Source organism: Dendropsophus ebraccatus, chromosome 6 (genome assembly GCF_027789765.1).
Source record: "Dendropsophus ebraccatus isolate aDenEbr1 chromosome 6, aDenEbr1.pat, whole genome shotgun sequence".
Classification (NCBI taxonomy): Eukaryota; Metazoa; Chordata; class Amphibia; order Anura; family Hylidae; genus Dendropsophus; species Dendropsophus ebraccatus.
The window spans coordinates 83,340,340-83,363,612 of NC_091459.1; the positions used below are offsets into that span (position 1 = coordinate 83,340,340).

General features: G+C 41.6%; 1 protein-coding gene across 1 annotated transcript in view; it reads left to right on the plus strand.

Annotated features, from left to right (window-relative positions):
- The window catches only part of PPM1L (protein phosphatase, Mg2+/Mn2+ dependent 1L), a 175,809-nt gene extending 159,445 nt beyond the window's left edge, over positions 1-16,364 (plus strand). Inside the window, exons 4-5 of the mRNA XM_069973841.1 lie at positions 11,488-11,649; positions 15,658-16,364. Of these exons, the coding sequence (XP_069829942.1) occupies positions 11,488-11,649; positions 15,658-16,004 (509 nt within the window). The 3' untranslated portion in view covers positions 16,005-16,364. The remainder of the gene's footprint in view (positions 1-11,487; positions 11,650-15,657) is intronic.
- The last annotated feature ends 6,909 nt before the right edge of the window (positions 16,365-23,273 follow it).

Consider the following 23,273-nt stretch of genomic DNA (forward strand, 5'->3'; position numbering starts at 1 on the left):
CCAGGCAGCAGCTGCCAAGGCTAGTAAAATAATGGGATGCATCAAAAGAGGTACAGATGCTAAAGATGAGAACATAGTTTTGCCTCTTTATAAATCACTAGTCAGACCACACATGGAATACTGTGTACAGTTTTGGGCACCGGTATATAAGAAGGACACAGCTGAAGTGGAGCAGGTGCAGAGGAGGGCAACAAAGGTCATTAAGGGAATAGGTGGGTTACAGTACCAGGACACGTTATCAAGCTTGGGGTTATTTACGCTAGAAAAAAGACGTCTTTGGGGCGATCTGATCACAATGTACAAATATATAAATGGACAGTACAGAGGTCTTTGTAGTGGTCTTTTTACTCCTAGGTCTGTAACCATGACAAGGGGGCATCCTCTACGTCTAGAGGAAAGAAGATTTCATCATCAGCATCGACGCAGGTTCTTTACTGTACGAGCGGTAAGACTGTGGAACTCTCTGCCGCATGATGTTGTCATGGCCGATTCATTAAATAAGTTCAAGGGAGGCCTGGATGCTTTTCTTAAAAAATATAATATTACAAGATCCAGGGATTATTCTGGTCGCCATTGGAGTTGGGAAGGAATTTTCTCCCTGTGATGGGGCAATTGTTATCTGCCTCATAGGGGGTTTTGCCTTTTCTGGATCTACAAAGTAGGGTTTTCCTAGGTTGAACCTGATGGACTCTTGTCTTCTTCAACCTTATTTACTACAAGTATGTTGGGCTATGTTCACACAATGTAATACGAGAAAATATGTTGGCCAGGTGTCTATGGGATCCTGGCTGGATTGTATACACATTGTATAGGCTCTGGCCGGGATCCCTAGCGGCACTGCAAACAACTGACATGCCAGTTTTCTGAGGCCGCTATTCAGTGAATAGCGACCATAGAAAACCATGTCAATGGACACTATGGAGCGAGTGGCTGCAGCTGCTTCATAGCGTGCAGTGGTGAGTTCTGATGGGGGCACAAACGAATGCTCCCGCATCAGAACTCTACGGCAGGAAAGCTCATCTGTCCGGTACTGCAGTACCAGCCGGGATAATCTTTTCAGAGAACGGACGGTCTCTTACGCCATGTGAACATGGCCTTACTATGTTATTATGTAAAACTATCTACTTTGAGAGGTACTTCTTGGTGCATCCTGGTGGCACCTACATACTGGGAGAAACTTGGCTTCCTACTTGGGGCGGATACCGAAAAGGGGCAGCCACCTATCAAGAGGGCCATTATTGCCATTTGGGACACTTTGGGTGAAAAAAAAAGTAAAGATGATGCTGGAAAAAGTGCAAAACCTAAGATGTTTTTATGATACAAGTCATGGCTGGGAGAAGTTTTCAGGGCGGTCTGAGCCAAATGAAGAAAAAGAACAAGAATCCCTGCAGTCAAAGAAGAACCCCCCTGTGAGTCAATAAATGTAATTGTATGTAAACTACTACAGTCTGTAGAGCATTTGTATCTTCCACTATATTGCCACTGTATGAGGGTAATGTTGGTCATTTTATAGGGTGTTTTGTGCACTACCAGTATGGAGATTATTAATATTCAGACAGAATGTTAATATGTTACATGGTTATGGTCTGGTGGTACTATTTGTCCCCTGTATAATTGAAAGTTGGTCTTGATATATTGTTTTTAGTTCAGTAACAGTGTGGTGGTATTACTCAGTCATTGTGTGGAAGTCATTCTATGGGAGGATTATGTGTCCTTTGTATACTGGTATTATTGATTGGTCTCGGTATTTGGTTAAATAAGAGTTATTGCTTAAGTAACAGTATGAAGGTCATATGTATGGGGATAATATAGCTTCAAAGGTCAGACTTGTTTTACACTCACAAGGGGGCCCCTCACAATATTATACACATGGTTTTATTCCTATAGCTGATTGTTGTGTACTCACCTCATATCTCCCATATGCTGCTATGTTTTACCTATCATACAGTGTCCCTGCACCTATCGACCATCTTTTCTGCATGACATTGGAACGTGTCAGGCATTTAGCTGAGCAAAAATGCTGTTTTGCTGGAGACATCCCACTCATTGATTTCAACTCTGAGTAATCTCACTTCCTTTCATAGAGAGAGGTATATTACACTCAATTCAGCATTTTACCACTAGAGCTCTTCATGCTATGTCTTTCAGTGGTTCTCACAAAGGATATAATGACTCCTATTCACCGCTCATCGCACAATGATCTTTCTAAAGCAAGTGGCGTTACAGCTATAATAGTGTACACCACAGTGATGCAAACTGCACTTCATCTAGGAAACTTAGCTCACCCATAATACAGATCCATTAGTATAGATTCTGTTCACTGGTGTATAATTTTATATTTTAACAGTTTTTTTATGTTGTGTATAGGAAAACCTAAAGCTGGCGTGAAGCATGCCAGAGCCTGAAAATCACATGCACACAAAGAATATTATTCTGTTAGAAAAAGTGGAATGGAACAGTATTTAGGGGGAAATATAACATATCCAGTCAATAAACACACATTTTAAAGCAACTCTGTACCCACAATCTGCTTCCCCAAATGGCTTCTACCTTCGGATAGCTGCTTTTAATCCAAGATCTGTCCTGGGATCCGTTTGGCAGGTGATGCAGTTATTGTCCTATGCAGTAACCCTCTGTCAAAGTGGCATGGTCTAGAGTGTGTATGCCCTAGGATTACAATGCCCCTCCGTCCCTCCTCATCACTAGGAACACCCTATTCCTCGCCTGTATGAATAGTGCACAGGTGCCTTAACGATCCAGCTCATGTGCAGTGTTCACACAGGTGATGAATAGGCAAAATTGTTTTTGGGGCATTCCTAATGATGAAGGGGGTGGCAGAAGGGATGGAGGGGTGTCACAATCCTAGGACCTGGGTACTCTAGGCCATGGCAGTTTGACACAGGGCTGCAAGTTTAAAAGTTGTTGCATTACTATCACTGTGTAAGCAGGAAGACCATGTGTGCAGCACTGAGGCTGCTGAACAACTTTATATTGTGTTGGCAGATGCCAGCAGCTACAAGCATCCATTGGGGGATGCTTCCCCACACATCCACCAGGAAGTGAAGTGTGGGGAAGACCTGGCATTGTGATAGCAGAGGAGCAGGAGAGCACTGTGATAACAGGGCTGCAGGGGAGTAAGGAAGAGGAGTATATTTTTTTCTTTTCCCTGGACATATTTATTAAAATAAATAATCCTTTAATGTCTGTATACCTTGTGGTGTGGGAAAGAGGAGCCCCAGTGGACTAGGGCACTGGAAAGGCTAAGGTTTAATTCCCTGGTGATCATGGGCATTGGAAGGATTCATTCTTCCATATCTGCAGGTCAGTGGAATACACATCTCTCCATGCACCAGCAGTGCTCTTGCTGTATCTTTGCTGCATTGATCCTTGAAACCATTGCAAAGAAGGGATAGAGGATTGTGTAGTGTGGCTACAGAATTCACTATGATTGGGCAGAGCGGTTCATAAATGATCTGCCTAATCTCAGGGCGAAGCCAGGGTGTCTGCACAGGTATCAGGCTTTCGTTGAGTTGGGAACAGTCTTAAAGATAAAGGATGAGAAGTTTGATCACCCATGGGCTCCAGGTGGCACCCCAAAATGCTCACAATATAATCTATCAGTGATGTCAACCAAGATTAACAGAAAATAGGAAAACAGGACAGTAAATCTGCAGCTCATATGTATTTTCCTGTGAATGTTCGTTCGTACATAGTGTAGGATAATAGTTGATCTTTTACTTGAGGTTTGAGGATAACTAATTATCCGGATTCACTTCCATTGATTTTATAATTATCCTCTGGGGAATTCTGCCAATGCATACATGAAGTTAATTGCATGAAGGATGAAGTTTAGATCAGAGCAAAGGCTGAGATTTCTCCGAAGCTGCAGCTCATCCATGCATGCTGAGCCCATAGTAATGGCCTGGCTGTTTACTAAGCATCCTCTGACACTGACGCTAGAGAGATGCTTTTTAAAAGAAACGTCAAGTAGCCTCAGAGTAATTATTACCCCTGTTAGAGATCACTCGACTTTAAAATTGTGGAATACATTTTATTATTTATTATTTAGATCTAAAAGAAAGTGTTTTCTTAATTTATTCCAACTCTCATCTGGGCTTAGATAGATAGACAGAAAAACAAAAAACATTGGCCAGCACATTCAATAGAATTATTATTACTACACAGGTGTGCCATGGCTGAAATAAGGGGATCTCAAACTTACCGACAGGAAAACAGGACACAATATTCTTGTTCAATGTTTTCAAATGGGATAACATAAACATGATGACAATAGACATTGTGCAATATAATAAATAGGATAACATAAACATGATGACAATAGACATTGTGCAATATAATAAAGTAAAGTTGCAGTAAATATTGTAGATCAGGACATAATATTCAAAGCAAAGATGTATACAGATCAATGGCCGTTTACTTAGACTGTAATGTGGTATGGGTAGTGCAAAAGGGGTTAATGTTTTTTAAAGAGGCCTTTAAAGGGAACTATCAGCAGGTTAGACGAATCTAACTTGCTGTTATGTCCCTATTGCACAGAAGACGCAGAGGAGGAAGGTATGTGTCTTACCTTCCTCCTTGAGCCAATATGACCCGCCCCCAGCCAGCTTGCTCCATTCATTATCATTAGAAAGGGGCGGGTTGGCCGGGGCTGGATTGGCACTATGGGATGGGGCAGGGCTCCTCACTGGTGCCCCAGTGCTCCTAATGGTCTCACTGGACTGTGAAACACACCACTAGCTGCATCGTAACAACTCAGAAGAGGAAGGTAAGAAACATACCTTTTCTTTAGCGTCTCCCGTGCAATAGGGGACATTTTAGCAAGTTAAATTTGTCTAACCTGCTGATAGTTCCCCTTTAATTCAGAGGAACAGGTTGGGCCCTAAAGTCTCTATGGGTGCTGCATGGTAGGGCTATACATCTCAGAGAAGCTTTGGACATGTAGATTTTTTTCCTGCCTGATTATTTTCTTTTTAAAATAGATTAGCTGTGATCAGAAGGGTCTGTCAGTGACTTACCTCTATGTCTTCATTAAAAAGTTTTTGGGGGTATTGGCTAGCATCTTAACATTGCAGCTTTCATATAGCCTGCCAGTAAATTTATGCTTCTGAAACCACAGGCAGCTACAAATGTCCTCGGGCTCCTTCATCACTGACAACTAAGGCCGGGTTTACATTCATCCGGTGATCCGACTGTGCTTCCCTACAGTGCCAGTAGAAAAGTGTCGGAGGGAAATGCATCTTTGAACTGATCCTATTCATTTGAATGGGAAAGTTAAAAACATCCAGCATGCTAACAGTGCTGCCGAATCACTGGATATGCCGTACGTCATATGTAAAAAAGGGTAAAAAGCCGATGACAACTGATGCCTTTTTGGCATCCGTTCTGGCATTAGTTGTGTACAGTGTCTGAAAAAAAAGATGTCATGCCGCCTATGGTTCGGGCAGCATAAATCTGCTGACAAACTCAGTTGCAGTGCTCATGCACGCTGGATCCATAATATGGAATTGCACACTAGGCATTACTAGGTACATAAGCCCTTAGAAAAGTCATAGGGCCACATGTATCATCCTGCGAACGGATGATTTTCGGCGGAAAGTGCCGATTTGTGTATTTTTTTATACGCAAATGGCCAATTTGCGAATAAAATATTCGCAAATCGGCACTTTCCGCCGAGTACACCAGGGGGGCGGAAAGGGGGCATGTAGTGGGCGGAACGGAGGGCGCGGACTCAGAGTCTGCGCGATTTACCATCCGTTCCGCCCAAATATACACCGAAAACCTACTCCAGTCCTCAGCTGGCGTAGGTTTTCGGCGGTGCGCACCGGCGCGCACGGGATTTATGTAGAGGCAGTCCGCCTCTACATAAATCTCCGTAGCACCGGAGCTGCGGGGGCATTTTTAAGTCCGGCGTAAAAAACGCCGGACTTAATAAATGCCCCCCATAATGTTAGTGTAATTTATGACCTGTTTATAAATCCAAGTTTGGTAATAACGGCTGGATGCAATTATATGAAATTGTTCCATTAAATTGTACACGTAGAACGGTGCCCAGATTTTGCTTCTTCTGGTGGTTGAGCAGCACAGATGTACAGTACAGGCTTACAGAGACGCTGGAAATGTTGCCTTTAAATGAAGTGTCATTTTCATCTTCGTGCCACTGATTAGGCGATATTGTTAGCCACTTGTCTTCTGAGATTTCTTAAAATAGACTCCAAATGTAACTGTTCATCATTGCCTATTAGTTGAAACAAATTCCTGCCCTCTCTGCAATTAGCAGACACTTACAGCAGCGTCTCCTCGTGATCTGTGCCACAAATTATATGGCCGTATTCTTTATAGCTTCTCTTTGTTCCCCATAAATAATTATCTAGAAGTTCTGCGGACACTGAAATTTCTTAACTTAGTTTTATATTCTAGCACTTAACCTAATGATCTATGCAGCGTTACAACAATCAGACTTTTCACATTGTTTTTAATTCATTGGTTGGCAGTTTACATTGGTTAAACCAGATGAGTTCTATTCATCTGTAAAACAGTGATGCTTTGAAATCTTGGAAGCACATGTACTGTAATCGGTGATGGAAATCTATGGACTATGATCAGATGAGTCAAAAGAACTGGTGAAAATGCCTGTTGTGAATGATGACTATATCTTTGTACTGGCATCTGTATGGATTTAGGATAATCACTCTCGTAGGAGAATGAAATAGAATATTAACTAGCAGGTGCCCCACTAGATGCGGCCTGAATTCTTTCTGGAAATAGCGCCACTTTTTGTCAATGGGCTGTGTCAGGTATTACACCTATTTAAAAGGGTCTGATCTCTAGTACCAGACACAAACCAGGGATAGGAGTATTAATGTTTTTGGAACTAACAATCTTTTTTGTCATCTCAAACAGTGCCTGTAATAGATACAACTCCACTACAACAAACAACAAAGTTTCACTGAGGTAAAACTCACTGCACATTCTTGGGTTTACCTTTTGAAACTTGTATACAGACATATGAATATGAACACCTATGGAGTTGCATACATCTGTCGTAGATTGCCATTAGTTTTGAAGACCACAGTGTTGCATGCAACATTGTATCTAACTATTGTCAATGTGGTTGCATTGTGACTTGTGACACAGAGCAACTGCCATCTTTGTTATTTTTTTGGTACAAGTTGCACGTAACTTTGCCAGACTTGACTTGAATGCAAGTCGCATGCAACTGTGACCTGATTTTGACATATACATATGGTTCCACAACTTCTACAGTTTGCTGTATAGTTTTATCTTGGTGGAGGGCACATCAATAGTTACCTGTTTGTATCTAGTACTCTATAGTGCAAATGCTTCAGTAAGCAGAGCTCTCTCTGGTAAACACTGTAACGTAGCGATGCTGAGTTAGCTAATAGATAGCATAGGATGTTGTCAGGATACTTTACCAGTGTTTCAGGTCATCCTGCCCGCAGAAGTTTTGGATGAAGATGCAGCATTTTCTGTTCAAGTGTCTTGATGTATCCCATAAATGCTCTAACAGTAGCTATCATAGCACTAAAGTAATGCTGGGTTTACACGGAACGATTATCGTTCGAATTTTCGCTTTAACGATGTCATTTAAGCAATAATCGTTTCGTGTAAACACAGCAAACGATCAAGCGATGTGCAAAAATCGTTCATTTTGATCTTTGAACATGTTCTCAAATCGTCGCCCGTCATTCGCTAAATATTCACAGATCGCTTTGTGTAAACAGTCTTTCAAAGATTCACCGTATGTGAAAGATGGGCTTAAATGATCTTAAAAACGATCGCAATAAAGATTTTTCTTACGAATCTTCTAGCGATTTTTTTCTCCGTCTAAATCGTTATAAAAACCAAATTGTTGCTTCAAAATCGTTAGTCGTTCGATTGGGCAAATTATCGTTCCGTGTAAACCCAGCATTACTCTGGTCAATTTATCATTAATAAGAGAGCTCTAGAAGGTATTACTGTAGTCATTCAGAATGGAACAAATGGCTAATTACCTCTCCCTTTATGGGTGGTATTACACGGAACAATTATCGTTCGAAAAATTGTTCGGATTTGAACGACAATCGTTTAGTGTAATAGTAGACAACAATTAAAATTACTAGAATTTGGACCTATTTTTATCGTTTATCGTAAGACGTCGTTCAGTCATTTGCAATAGCGGCGAACGCAGTGGCGACGACAGGACGAACGCAATAACGATCATAAGTAACGATCATCGCTCCGTGTAATTGGGTGAACGATTTCAGGTCGTTCGACATAGCGATATGAGTTTGTTTATCGTAAATCCTCGAAAAATCGCTTTGTGTAATAGTACCCTATGGTATACTCAGTTAAAGAAGAAGGTTGGCACCATATTGTGACATTGTAAACACATCTGCCCTTTTTTTCCCCATGCTGAATTATTAGAGGCCGTCCAGCCAAGCAGAGGTTAATAGTTCACTTAGCGGTCACACACATAAAAGTCTGCAAAATGGTTTTAAAGGTGCCACAGCTGTTCCTATTAAGACATTTGCACCAGTGCAATGATCTGCAGCCTTTATTATGTGCATAATCTAATCTGCCATTGTGTATATAAAATGTATGCCGTAAAAATGTCAAGCGTAAGCCCATGCTCAGTGCTAGTGTTGAGAAAATGTGCTTAGCATGCTGTCTTCAATAGAAATTGTGGTAAACCAACCAGTATTTAATTGATATGAATGGGTGAGGTAATAAGAAGTATTGAGCGGTATTAGAGAGTATTCATTACTGGTGGCTTGTGGTTTGGATAGAGGGATAGTGGGCTTTATACATAAAAACTGGTGTAAGAAAATTGTGACCTCCTTTGTGGAGGTGCCGGAGCGTCCATGAATTACACAGACAGTCTGCAGATTTCAGTAGTGACTTTCTAAGGGCCCATTCACACTACAGACTTAGCGCAGCATTTCAAGCGAAGATTCTGCCTGTCCCATTCAATTGGATGTTCATGCACACTTTGCCCCAAAGAATTGTTTGTGTTAATTCCGTAGTGTGAACGGTCCCTAATACTTTATTTCCTTGCGGTGGCGCTGCACAGAAACTAAACACTTGTTGATGGTTTCATGGACACATTATAGCTGATCTCTGGGGGTCCTGTAACGTGAGATAAGGGTATTGTCACCAGGTCCTGGATTGTCTAAAGTGGATAACCCCTTTACCTTTATTTATGCCATACACATGAAGAGTTTGATTTTGATTTCCCACTATAGTAGAAAGGTTCTGCTACTGGCATATAGCTCTAGCTTTTAGTAAATGAACATATAAGGTATAAGTGAAAAAAGAGGGTTAGTCCCTCTAAGCCATCAGTAGGGCCTGCGTATGTAAAATATACTTTACTTTATTTTCCAGCATATAAGATGACTGGTTTGGGAGTTTAGGATACACTCGCCGTATAAGACTACCCCTCTTCCAGCAAACACCAAATAAAAACTGTACCATAGCTCTTTTTTCCATACCCCAGACACCTGCAGCTTGCTCTGTTCTTCATACAGTCTACGCATAAGGCAGGGATGCGGACTTTTTATAGCTCCCTCCACCAAATGCGGCGACTGCAGATTCTCCAGTCCGATTCTAAGGTTTCTCAGCACCCGCCCTATACCCTTATACACTTGGCGTATAAGACGAGTTAAAAAGTAGTCTTATATGCAGGAAAATGCTGTACTTTTCCTCATCACTCTGATTTTGCTGTCTTCCTACTCGGCATTACCAGAACAGATTTAGATTCCCTGGTATTATGTTATCCAAAACCATAGTGTGACACAAGCTAAGGCCAAGCGTGTCTCATCTAATCTCCCCAGAGAATACTTTATAGCGTATAAAATGTACTTTATGCTTCTATAATGAGCAGTTGCCAAGTTTTCTTTTGAAGGCAAAACTTCACAATGCACAAAAAATATAAGTATGATGCCGACAAACAAATGTGTGGAACTTGTGTAAACAGTAGTCAGCTAAATAAAGAAGTGAGACATCAGTGTTTTACGGCTGCCAGAAGGCCATGTGCAGGGCCATGATTTAGTAATGTCGACACAATGCATGGCTTCCAAATAAAATGGATCAGCAGCTGCAAGAGGCTGGACCACCACAACAAAGGGACTGAGTGTGAATTATTAATAGGAGACTCTTTGTTCTCCTAGAGTCCAAAATAAACAGTGTTAATGGTCTCATTTTGCGCTACCTTTGGCGTTCTGCAATGTTATATATCTCCGTAGTAAGCACATAATCGTTTCTGTTCTAGTATATTACAACAACCCATATTTCTCCTGATCTTCATTGTTCTGTCTGGGTCCTCTGCAGCCTTGGGCTTCGTTTGAGTCACTAAGCGTTTTTCTTTACCTCTTATCTAGGCCAGCAGCTATTGATATTCACCCAAGACTCACAACAGCAAAAGGCATTAGATAAGCAGTAATGTCCCACAGGACAGAGTAAATGAATAGACGCCTCTGGTCATTATGAGTTAGCGTTTACTAGTGTAAGACACTAAACAAGCTGAAATGTGCACCACTTCTCTTCCATGATGTCTTAAATAACTTGGTGCCCGTGTATAAATCTTCTAGAAAGAGTTAGGTGTAATGTAATGTAACCTGTGGCTGTAATCTCGCAGAATGCTCTTTTATTTCACCTTGGTAAAGAATCAGAGATAAGTGTCGGAATCTAAATGTCCCAAAGGCTGAAACAATATGCAAGGGTGAAAAGATATGGTGCAGGCGCCCTTCGATATGGTGCCACCAGTCAGAACCCAGTTTTCATTCACGTAACTACATTGGAAGCACATGGTTTCTAAGAGCAGAAAGGAGAATTTTTCCATGACATTGTCTAGCTGCATAACATTGACATCTTTTTATAACAGCAGGTCAGATTAGGCTAAATCTACCCTAAAACATGCCATGCAGACATGGTGCCCACCATTCTACTAAGATCTGTTCCATTACATCACAACGGATCTCATAAAGCTATTAGAAACTTAATCTGTGATCCTTGTTTCTACAGGAAACATTGAAAGATTAAACTTTTTATATGAACAGTTATTATGGTGGAGGCAAATTGAGTCTTGTTGAAGGTGAAATACACGTGTACCACATGGACACACTGCAAGTTTTATAACGTTAAAAACAAACATGAATTCAGAAACATGATATCATATAACATCACTCAAAACTTTCCAGCCAGGCATCAAGAGGCACAGATCACCATAAAGCTTCTGCCTCATTTCAGAATCATGGGTAACAATAGACATTTGGCAACCTGGGATATGAATTGAATATAAAGCTTCCGAAGACAGAATTTGTAAACTGAGTCGCCTGTGTTGTCTATTTTCTGTTTAGCTATTGGTAGAAGAATTAGTTAAACTGACTGTAGAGCCAAATATGTGATATCAAGTAGATCCTATGTCTCTGACAACAAAAGACTCAGCACATCTCTGTTTTCCCTTTGCAGGTACCACATGTTTAATTGCTTTGTTATCTGACAAAGAACTCACAGTGGCAAATGTTGGGGATTCACGCGGAGTCTTGTGTGACAAAGATGGAAATGCTATTCCCTTATCGCATGATCACAAACCATATCAGCTAAAGGAAAGAAAGAGGATTAAGCGAGCTGGTAAGATCTGGAGCACACAAATACACATTACAAGCTCCAACTTTACTATTCACAAACACACAAGTCATTGTAGTGCATAAGTTCCAACAGTCAGAATTTAAGGCCCTATTACACAAAACGATTATCGTCCGTATTTGGCCGATTATTACTTGGTGTAGTAAAAGCATGCTCGAGTCGATCCGAACCCGAACTTTCGGCATTTGATAAACGGTGGCTGCCGAACTTGGATAAAGCCCTAAGACTATGTGGAAATTATGGATATAGTCATTGGCTGTATCCATGTTTTCCAGACAACCTTAGAGCTTTATCCAAGTTCAGCAGCCCCAGCTAATCAAATACTGAATGTTCGGGTTCGGATCGCCTCGAACCCAAACCCGGTTTGCTCATCTCTAATTACTAACTATTGAGCCATGTAAATAGCCCTCTCATTGACTGCTGATCAACTTGTAAATGTTAAACCTGTCACATCTCCCTTCATCTCACATTACAGTAAAGCTGGCCATGTGTATTACTAAACTGCTGGTTGCAGGGAGACTGGCCAACCATCAAATGTGTATGGGGACCACTTGACTGCCTTCTGGTTGTAGATGCCAGGATTAAAAATCAAAATACCACTTTGCAATCTTTTTGTTCTTGTGGAGCTAGACAACCACCAGTAGTGTCTGGCAGCAGTGTCCCACGTGTCTATTGAAAACATATGCACGCTCAGCAAAACATTTATCTGTATGTGGGGAACATGATATATCTAATGTGTCTGGTGTGGTTACATTATCTCTATAGACAATAGATTGTTGGCAGAATTCATCCCCAAAAATCAAATCATATTCAAAGGGTCCAAGGATAATATTCTTTCAAGAAATTCCAGCTCTGTAAAGTGCAGTGGAATAGGTGGTTGCTGTGTAAGTAACAATAAACTAAAGGGAATAAAAATACCATATTACAAATGAGAAATCCCGTAAAAGCGACAGAATGCCAAGTTTTTTATTTAGTGTATGGAGCAGAAGATACAGACAGGAAAGCTGTCATTGACCATGTTCATTCATACATCCTGCATAAACAACTGTAGATAAGACAACTTGCTGTACAGTGGGGTTTTTTGTAAGGTATGGAGATGTAACTGTATAGGACAGTGTAGTGGGGTGCACTTTCATATACAGGCACTCATATCAATAAAAACAATAAAAAGCAATTTAAAAAATCTATTAAAAAAGCACACTGTAAATGAAAAAAATCACATTTATTAATATGGTGAGATAGGTGCATATTATTAAAGTAACAAATCTGAAGATTTTTTTTAAATAACTTCCCAGTCACTTTCCATATAAAACAGCAAGTTTACCAATGAAAAAGTTATTCCTTCAGATTTAAATAGTTTTCACCTTGTGCTTGTTGTGTCATAGATAGATTAGAAGAGATTATATATGTAAAAAAAATAAAAATAAGACTAGACTATGGTATATAAAGGAGACCAGAGAAGGAATGTGGACTCCAATAGATAAATATAGCTATAGCAAATGTATAGATAAACTCCAGAATAACCATGTCTACTCCCATACAGCTTTATAGATAATTCTCAAGACCTTCATTGTCCTCAGGTCCTGCATTCAGCATTATTGAAGGCTTGCAGTGAATGTATGAAAGCACATAAAATGTATTTATTGCTCAAAGAACTAATAACTGAGCAAACAATCCTCATATCCGTTTAATTCTACAAACCTCACATGCAGTTAGGAATGACCTGAAAACAGTCTTTATGAAAAGCAGCATGCACACAATGATGTTGAGCGTACGTGATGTTCTCATTTATTCCCTGTGATTAGTCCCTGGAGAATTAGGGAGCATCACAAACATTTGTCTACCGGTATGTGCTGTGATCAGCATAACATTTAGCCACAGCTCACTCTAATGGTGAACTGCTGTTTGTTGAGTTGCTAAGCAGACTTTAGAGCAGCTCACCTAGTCGGCATTTACACCCCTGACTGTATAATCCTAGCCATCACCTAATATATATATTCCCATTATGAAAATTAGGTTCATGCCCATCTGACTATTAAAAGAATTGTCAGATACACTATAAACCCTGAAATTTTAGGAATGGGAGGGCATATTAAGAAACTGTAAAAAGATATGTTAATAGGGCATATTTTAGGTTGGTTACAGATCCATTTAACTCCTTAAGGACAGAAGCCGTACTGATACGGCATGCATCTGCTAGGAGGGGTTCAGAGGGAGTTGCGCCATGACCCCGCTCTGTAACCTGCCGCTTCCGGCTGCTTTCCGCAGCCTGGGACTGCGGCTATTAGCTAATTAGACACTTAAATGCAGCTGTCAGAAATGACAGCTGCATTTAAATACCGTTAAAAAGCATCATTGGTGGTTCAGTGGCTGTGATCAGGCTTCCCCTAATGCGATCGGGGAAGCCTGATCACTGTCTGGCCTGGACTCAGCACCGCAGTGATTTTGGGTTCCAGCAGCCCTTAGAATCGATCTGCAGAATAATGGATTCAATGTAGTGTGTGTATATATATATATATATTACATTGAATCCTAGAAGAGATCAATAAACTGTACAATGTCGCCCCCTAGTGGAGCTACAAGTTTATGTAGTTAAATAAAAAAAGACTTTTTAATAATATAAAGCCCTTCCCATATTAAAATCTTGAATCCCCCCCCCCTTTTCCCATTTTATAATTTAAAAAATTTTATAAATGTGTTTGATATTGCTGGGTGACGCCGCCCGAACTATTAAATTATCACATTCCTGATCATGCACGGTAAACAGTGTAAGCGCCCAAAAATTCTGTAGTGCAAAAAGTTCCATATATGCAAGCAAGGTACAGATAGGAAGTACAGATTACAGCCCCATAGACCAATAAAAAAAACAGCGTTATAAGGATGGCAACAGAGCAATTTAAAGGAACATTTATTTTTTTTAAAAAAAGGTTTACATTTTCTAAAAGCTGTCAAATAAAATACAAGTTATACAAGTTATCATTGTAATCGTAACGACTTGAGAAATGTCAGGTTTATTATAGGGCAAACAGCGTAAACACAACCCCCAAATTAAAAAAAAAAAGCATTTTATTTTCAATGTCACTGTGGAAATATTTTTTTCTGGTTTCACAGCATATTTTGTGCAAAAATTAAGTTTGCTATTGCAAAGTACAATTTTACATAGGTCATTTATTGCTAACAAGCCTTCTAGGAACACTCAATCAGCCGATAATCAGTCTTCGTAAAAGTGTCAGAGATCAGTCGCTGAGTGGGCAAAAGTCCGCTTGTCGGCTGATTGGATCTTCCATGTGGTTATTGTTATTGGACACATATCTATCTTTGTGAATAGGAGATAAGCGACTGATAATAATGAATGGGCGCACGAACAATACAGCAGTCGGCTCAGCCTGGCCATGTGATTTGTCGTGCCTTGAAAAGGCACTGCAAGCAATCACCAGTCTCACTGATCGGGGCTCATTTGCATCTATACATGACCTCAGAATCCCCAAAGATAAGCAGTTTATATGACCTATCCCAGTTTATAGCACATACTACAGAGCGACTCCGAGGAGCAAGCGGGCACTATCAGCGCTCATTCCCTATTTCACGCGGTGGCAGCGAGCTGGAAAGGCTGTGGGGAGGTGCGGGGGGCTGTCAGGGTGATTGCTAGATCGTCCGGGCATGCCATAGCATATAGCAGCAGTCTGCTGCCGCCGCACCTATTCCACTGAGCGATGGCAGCATATCGTTGCTGTATGCGTTGTTTGTTTTTCAACATGTTGAAAAACAAACGACTGCAACGATCAGCCGACATGAAAGATGTCGGCTGATCGTTGCCTTGTATTCTACGGGACGATTATGGGCCGTAATGGCAGATATAGGCTGGATACTGCCGATAATTGTTCAGTGAAATAGGGCCTTAACATAGGCCAACTCTGTACAATGTTAGGGTTAACTCTTATCTGGAATGTACTTGCTATTATGTTGTTATTAATGAATGTTTTTGCTTACCAGGTGGTTTCATCAGTTTCAATGGCTCCTGGAGGGTTCAAGGAATTTTGGCAATGTCCCGCTCTTTAGGGGATTACCCCTTGAAAAATCTGAACGTTATCATATCAGACCCTGATATCCTGAGCTTTGATCTCGACAAGCTGCAGCCAGAATTTATGATCCTGGCCTCTGATGGGCTATGGGACGCTTTCAGCAATGAAGAAGCTGTCCGGTTCATTAAAGAACGCCTGGATGAACCTCACTTTGGAGCCAAAAGTATTGTGTTACAATCCTTCTATAGAGGATGCCCTGATAACATAACAGTTATGGTAGTAAAGTTCAGGAATAGCAGTAGAACAGATGAACAATAAGGTATTTACTAATGTACAGAATGGACTTAAGGCAAACTATTTTATTTTAACTAAGTAGGAAAATGTGGAAGCATTATTAAGATTGCCCCATGATGTCATATCCGTGTCCAAGACCACATGGACTCATGCAGCTAATGTATCCATCAACTGTAAACTTATGAACACACAAAGTATATATTATATGACCCCAACATTGGTACATCCCTAACAAGCAACTATCTGTATTAAAAAAAAAAGTGTTACCCCTCCAAGTAGACTTAAAGGCGTTGTTTTTGGGTGAAGGTGAGACTGTGTCATGCTGCATCATATGAGGTCCATGCCACACTGTCAATGAATAAACCAAGTGTTTACTTATACCAACCATTTGTCTAATGTATATCTAGGGAGAGGCCTGGTGAAACATTGTGAAAAAGATGTAAAGATGTATTATTATTATAATAATGATGTCACCTATAAGTTGCTTTGTCTTTAAAAAAAAAACAAAAAAAAACATTTTATAGCTTACCTGCTGAACCATTTGCCTCTGCATCTTCTATGGTCTGTTCCCATCAATAGGACATGAAGAGGAAGACTTCATATACTTTGATATTTTCAAACTTGGATGACAAATAATAAAATCTCCAGAACACAAATTACAAACCTTGGTGTTTTATCACAACTTATTATTAGTATTTTACATTTTTTTTTCTCTAGAAACAACAGTATAGCATAGCTCTACTTGTGCTCCAACATGCTGGGTATGGTAATATTTGGCCTTCAAACAATGAAACCTATATGGATGTAATACATACACTGACCACATTCAGGAACAGTGTCGGACTGGGATATCTGGGGCCCACCAGAGGAAATGATCCTGGGGGCCAACCAATAAAGAACCAGTGAGAAACAACATGGCAGTCCCTGTTTGTACAGATTCTAAAGCTGGGGGCCCACTGGACGATCCTCCGGTCCTCTGGTGGGCCAGTCCGACACTGTTCAGGAACAATACTCAGGGTCAAAAATTCTGTCCTGTCCTAAGTAAAAATATCTTGCTCTTGGGATAACCTGTCTGATCAGATTGTCCCATTATCATGGTAGTAGTAGTAATAATTATGTATTACAGCCACACTGAGTTGTACACAATGATATCCCCAAAGCATTCTATGTCATTTTCATTTTCAGCAATGCAAATTCCTGTATAAGCATGTCAAGGTTTATGCCAACCAATTTTCTCCTGGGAAATGAAAATAGTGAGATGTACAGGTGCTCTAGGCAAAGCTTAAGGCTTCTTACATGTTATACAATGCTGTACATAAGTGCTTTGTTGTGCATAAATAAATTGTAGAACATGCCTCTTTCTCCACTTATCAGACTTCTTTCCTCACCCTTTATTCTATTAAACTCGACATTTCATCTGGACACACTGCTAACAGTTCATCTTAAGATGGATTAGGTTACTTAAGTTTACATGCCGTCCATATGAATCTATGAAGTAGAAAAAGGAACATTTAGCTGCATAGCCACGCAGAAAAACACAGAAGCTGACGTAAGATTTGAGTTTTCTTTTCACCTCCAGTGCTTGATTCCAAGCTTATACTACTTAATACTGCTCTATAATGTCCCCCATGCTGCTGCTACTTCTGCTTCTGAGGGTGTATAGAGACACGAAGCAGGATCTTCTCTCCTGTGTGTGCACTGTATGGGACCCATCATAGCAACTAGTCTGTACTTACTAGCTGTGTAGACAATCACAAGTATGGATCCCTATTTTTAATATGAGTGGATAAAATAACATAATATAAGTAGGGTGGCAGCAGGAAAGCTTTTGAGGATCATATCTCCCTATATATGGCATTTTAGAAAATGTTGAGTAGTAGCCTAGGTTCTCAGACTGTAAAATGTTACACTACATGTATGGGGTTTTTACACTGTCCTTATATTGAGACATAAATAGGCTGCACAGTGTGTGAGCATAGCTTTGGGAGTACGCTGATGTAATTTGTCTCACAAAAGATTTTTATTGAGTTAATGTATAACATGTTCATGACATACAAATGAAAAGCAGACATCTAAACAAGCCATCCAGAGAACAGAGTATCTTAGTACCAAATAAACCTAATTTGCTTTAATAGGGAAGACCTGGATTAAGAATAAAGTGGTATAGGAGATGTATACCCCACTATTTCTTATCTATTTAAATACATGGGAATATTAACAAACATAAGGTCCTTGTGATCCTGTTATAAATGACAAGCAAAGAGAATAACACGCAGGGAAACATAATGACTGATGGATGGCACACGGCTAATGTTCTTCTTTTATCAATGCAATAATGGGGTAATAAGTTACAATGTAAAACATCTGAAGGGGGAAGAAATATATTTCTCTTGTCTAAAAGTGAAGACATGTTTCATTGCTGTAATAGACAAATGTATTGAAATGCTAACTGTATAATCATTATGAGGGCAGGGAAACATTCATTTTCTTCGTAACGGATCAATGAGTCAATCCCTAGAACTTCTACATTGTGAGAATGGTATTTGATAAATCTAGCAGGAAAGGTGATCTTTCCCTTTCAGTCCCAACAAAACATATTCCAATAATTGTTTATCTTATTTTTGTTTTTACAAAATTTTATTTTAAGATTTAGTAAAATCTACTTGTATTAACAGATAAGCGAATCTGGAGAACGCTCAGGTTCGTCCGAACCCGAACACTTTTTATTTGATCACCAGTGGCTGAAGAAGCTGGATGCAGCCCTAGGAAGTTCTGGAAATCATGGCTACAGCCTGGGGCTGGGTTCACACTACGTATATTTCAGTCAGTATTGTGGTCCTCATATTGCAACCAAAACCAGGAGTGGATTAAAAACATAGAAAGGCTCTGTTCACACAATGCTGAAATTGAGTGGATGGCCGCCATATAACAGTAAATAACTGCCATTATTTCAATATAACAGCCGTTGTTTTAAGTTTACTCTCATTTTTATTAATTTTTCAAGAAAAAAGTAGTACAGAACAGGTGGACCAGCAGATACATGAGATCACATAAGCATCCGTACAATGCCATACTGTTAATGTCACAGCAATGACTCAGAAGGCGATCCCACAACACCTTATGATGCGAAAACAACAGAGTTGCGCACATTTAAACCATAATAACGCATTTTCCATAACATGTTAACGTCCTAAGATATTATGTCAAACCACTTTATATTCGTTAGTGTACGTATAAGGAAAAAAAAAAAAAAAAGGGGGGGGAAATAGAGAAAAGATGAAAGAAGTGAAAAAGAAAGCAGACAAAGAATAGAGGGCTCAATTGAGGTACACACCAAGCACATCGATAGCCCCGTCCCACTTTAGCGTAACGTGTCGGAAAAACTGGGCTCTTCGCTGTGCAGTATCCAAGCTGTCCATGTCACCTTGAAAGCGTCTGACCGGCCACCTGCCTCCGCAACCATCTCCTCAGCGCGACGAATCTCAGACAAAGCGGCGAACCACTCCATCAATGAGGGGGCAGTCACCGATTTCCAATGTCTGGGTATTACAGTCCTTGCAGCAGTTAGAAAATGTCTCAACATGCCCTTCTTGTGGGTGGCCAGTGTGCCAGGTAGGAGAGAAAGGAGTGTAATGCGAGGCGTATTGGCAACGTGTTTCCCCGAGAATGTCTCATAAATCCTCAGCACCCCATCCCAAAAAGGTCTAATACCCGGGCAACCCCACCACACATGCAGTAATGTACCCTCCTCCCGAGTGCACCTCCAACACCTATCAGAAGATTCTGGATACATCTTGTTTAGCAGAGACGGGCATCTATACCATTTCGAAACAATCTTGTAGTTTTTTTCCTTCGAGTGGGAGGCCATGGACATCCCTTGAGTAAAAGTGCATATTTTCAGAACCTCCTCATCCGAGAAGGAAGTCCCCAGATCTCTCTCCCAGTGGTCGAGGTACGGGGCTCGACCAGCATTGCACAGAGACATCAAAAGAGAGTAAAGTCTCGATAGTGTCCTAGGCCCCCCACTCGATTCCAAGATCCACTTATCGAAATCCGTCAATGGAAGGCGTAGAGATGCACTCACAGGAGCGGATTGCAAAAAGGATTGTAATTGCAAATACTGAAACCACGAGAGAGTCATGTCGGGGTGAGCGTCTTATAGCGCCTGCATAGATGGAAAGCAACTGTTCACTAATGCATTGCGTAGGCGGGGAAAGGTTTCCTTCTGCCACACTAAAAAGGACTGTGAGTTTTGCCCCGGTCCGAAGGCCGGATTCTGAAAGAGAGGTGTCATCAATCCCGGGCAAGAGGAAATATGATGTTTCCTGACCCAATTGTCCCAGATGCATAAGGTATGCTTCACCAAAAATGGCCATGGGGACAGGGGCTCCCTATGTCGCGGTAGTAACCAGGGAGAAGTGGCCAAATCTCTAGGGGCCAACGACGATTCCACTGACACCCATTGTTTAGAGGAGCCTTTGTGGGTCCAGTCCACTATCCTGGCCAGCACAGCAGCCTCATGGTAAATTTTAAGGTCGGGAAGGCCAACTCCCCCCATCCCCTTCGGTTTGGTCAAGGTCTTGTTGTTGATTCTCGCCCTGCTACCTCCCCAAATGTATTTAGAAAACGCTCTCTGCAGTGATTTGAAAAAGGTGGCTGGGACACAGATGGGCACCGTCTGAAAGACATAGAGAAATCTAGGGAGGATATCCATTTTCAAAACACACATCCTTCCGAACCAGGACAAAAACTTCCTGTGGTATGCCTGTAGGTTATTCATCGTCCTCCTATGCAATGGGAGGTAATTGAGAGAAAATAAGAGTTCAAGTTTGCTTGGCACCTGGATGCCCAGGTATGTAATGCTCTCTGATTGCCAGCGAAAGCTAAAGTTGCATTTGAGCCTGGATAGATCGTTCTCTGGAAGGGAAATGTTGAGACCTTCTGTCTTAGCTAAATTTGCTTTAAAATTACTCAATCTGCCGAAGGTTTCGAATTCCTTCAAAACCACTGGCAGAGAGGTGTGCGGGGAGGTGACATAAAGCAGGAGGTCATCCGCGTATAATGCCAGTTTGTGATGGTCCTGCCCAATCCGTATGCCCTGCACATTCGTGTTCTGGCGTAGCGCTATTGCTAAATGCTCCATGGTCAAAATGTACAAGAGGGGGGAGAGTGGACACCCCTGTCTCGTTCCATTCCGTATGTAGAAGGCCTCCGACAGGATCCCGTTGGCTCTGACTCTTGCAGAAGGTGCTGAATAGAGGGCCATAACCTTCTGAACAAATGCATTGCTCAGGCCCAGCTGTAACAAAGCTTCCTCTAAAAATCGCCAGTGGACCCTGTCGAAGGCCTTCTCCGCGTCCACCGACAACAAACAGGCCTGAATGTGCGCTGCATGGGTATGGGCAATCAGGGAAAGGGTACGCAGGGTGTTATCCCGTGCCTCCCTGCCCGGGACAAAACCCACCTGATCTAGATGTATCACTTGTGGTATGATTGGGTTTAGCCTAGTCGCCATAACTTTTGAATAGAACTTGACATCGCAATTGATCAGCGAAATGGGCCTATAACTGCAGCAATAAGCTGGGTCCTTCCCGGGCTTGGGCAGGACCACCACGTGGGCCTCTAGTGATTGTTTGGGAAACTGAACCGAGGGGGAAATTGCATTAAACACTCTTGTCAGAAAGGGGAGCAGGTGATCCTTGAAAGCTTTGTAGAAAGCAATTGTAAACCCGTCAGGGCCCGGGCTCTTTCCCATTTTAGACGCTGCTATCGCGGCACCTATCTCCCCCTCCGAGAAGGGTTCGTCTAGGCTCACCCTCGTTTCCTCATCTATTGTGGGTAGCGCCGTTGCCCGCATATACGCGCTCAATTTGTCCTTATATGCTTGTGGTGGGGCGTCATCATAATGACCTTTAAGGGAATATAAAGAGCTGTAGTAATTCTGAAAAGCTTTTACAATTAATTTAGGATTATGCTGCGCGGTTCCAGTAGAATCATTTACATGAGAGATGTAGGTAGGGGCAGTGCGGGGATGGATATATCTTGCCAGTGCCCTCCCACACTTGTTGGCCTGAGCATAGAGATAGCTACGGAATTGTGTCTTACGGACCGCTTCGACCTTCTGAATTAATGTCTTGATCTGTTCCCTCACCATCGTCATTCTATCCAACGCGTCTGTCGACCGCGTGCGTTTGTGGGTGGAGGATAGCGTCCTTAGCTCTGCGAGCAACTTTTGCAATTTAGCACACTTTTCCTTTTTAAGTCTAGACCCTTGCTGGATAAGGATTCCTCTCACTACACATTTTAGGGCCTCCCACTGCATAGGAAGCGACGTGTTGTCCTCGCCATGCACCACGAGGAAATCGGAAATGGCAGTTTCAATAGCTTGTTTACACACTAAATCTTGGAGTAGCGACTCGTTAAGACGCCAAGTCCATTCCCTAGGTATTCCATCCGGAATGCCCATGGTAAGAAACACAGGATCATGATCTGACCATAAGCGCGTTCCAATCGTGGCACATGGGTTGAACATCAGTGCGTGCTGTGACACAAAAAGCATGTCTATTCTATTATAGGATGCATGCGCAGGAAAAAAGTAGGTGAACTCCCTGTCCGTAGGGTGTAACACCCTCCATACATCCACCAAGCCATGTGCATGCAGTACCGTCTTGGCCAGAGTCCGAGAGGACTTTGGGACTGTGGAGCGCCCAGAGGACGTATCCATCGTCGGTTCCATAGTCATGTTTAGGTCTCCCCCCAACACCAAGATGCCTTCTACAAAGCTATCTATTTCCAGTAGGATGTCTCTCAGGACCCTACCCTGATCTGCATTCGGGAGATACACGTTGCCAATGGTAAATAAAGAGGAGGCAATTCTCACCTTAAGGAAGGCATACCTGCCATTTTTGTCCACTAGTGTATCAAGGAGGGCATGTTGCAGAGATCTATGTAAGGCGATGGACACCCCTTTAGCCTTGGACTCTGGATTCGTGCTGTGCACCCAATGTGGGTAGTGGCGCGACTGAAGCCGAGGCAGGTGGTCGGTGCGGAAGTGCGTCTCCTGTAACAAAAGGACATGGACATGCTGTTTATGCATAGAGTAAAGAACTCTAGATCTCTTGGAGGGATCATTGAAACCCCTGACATTCAGAGACGCAGTTTTCAGAGTAAGCGAAGACATCAGAGCATCAACCTTAAACCACCTCAATCGAGCGGAAAGAAGAGGGAGAGACCCAAGAAGAAAAAGGAAGAGAGAAGAGAAAAGAAGAGGAAGACACAAACAAAGAAAAAACC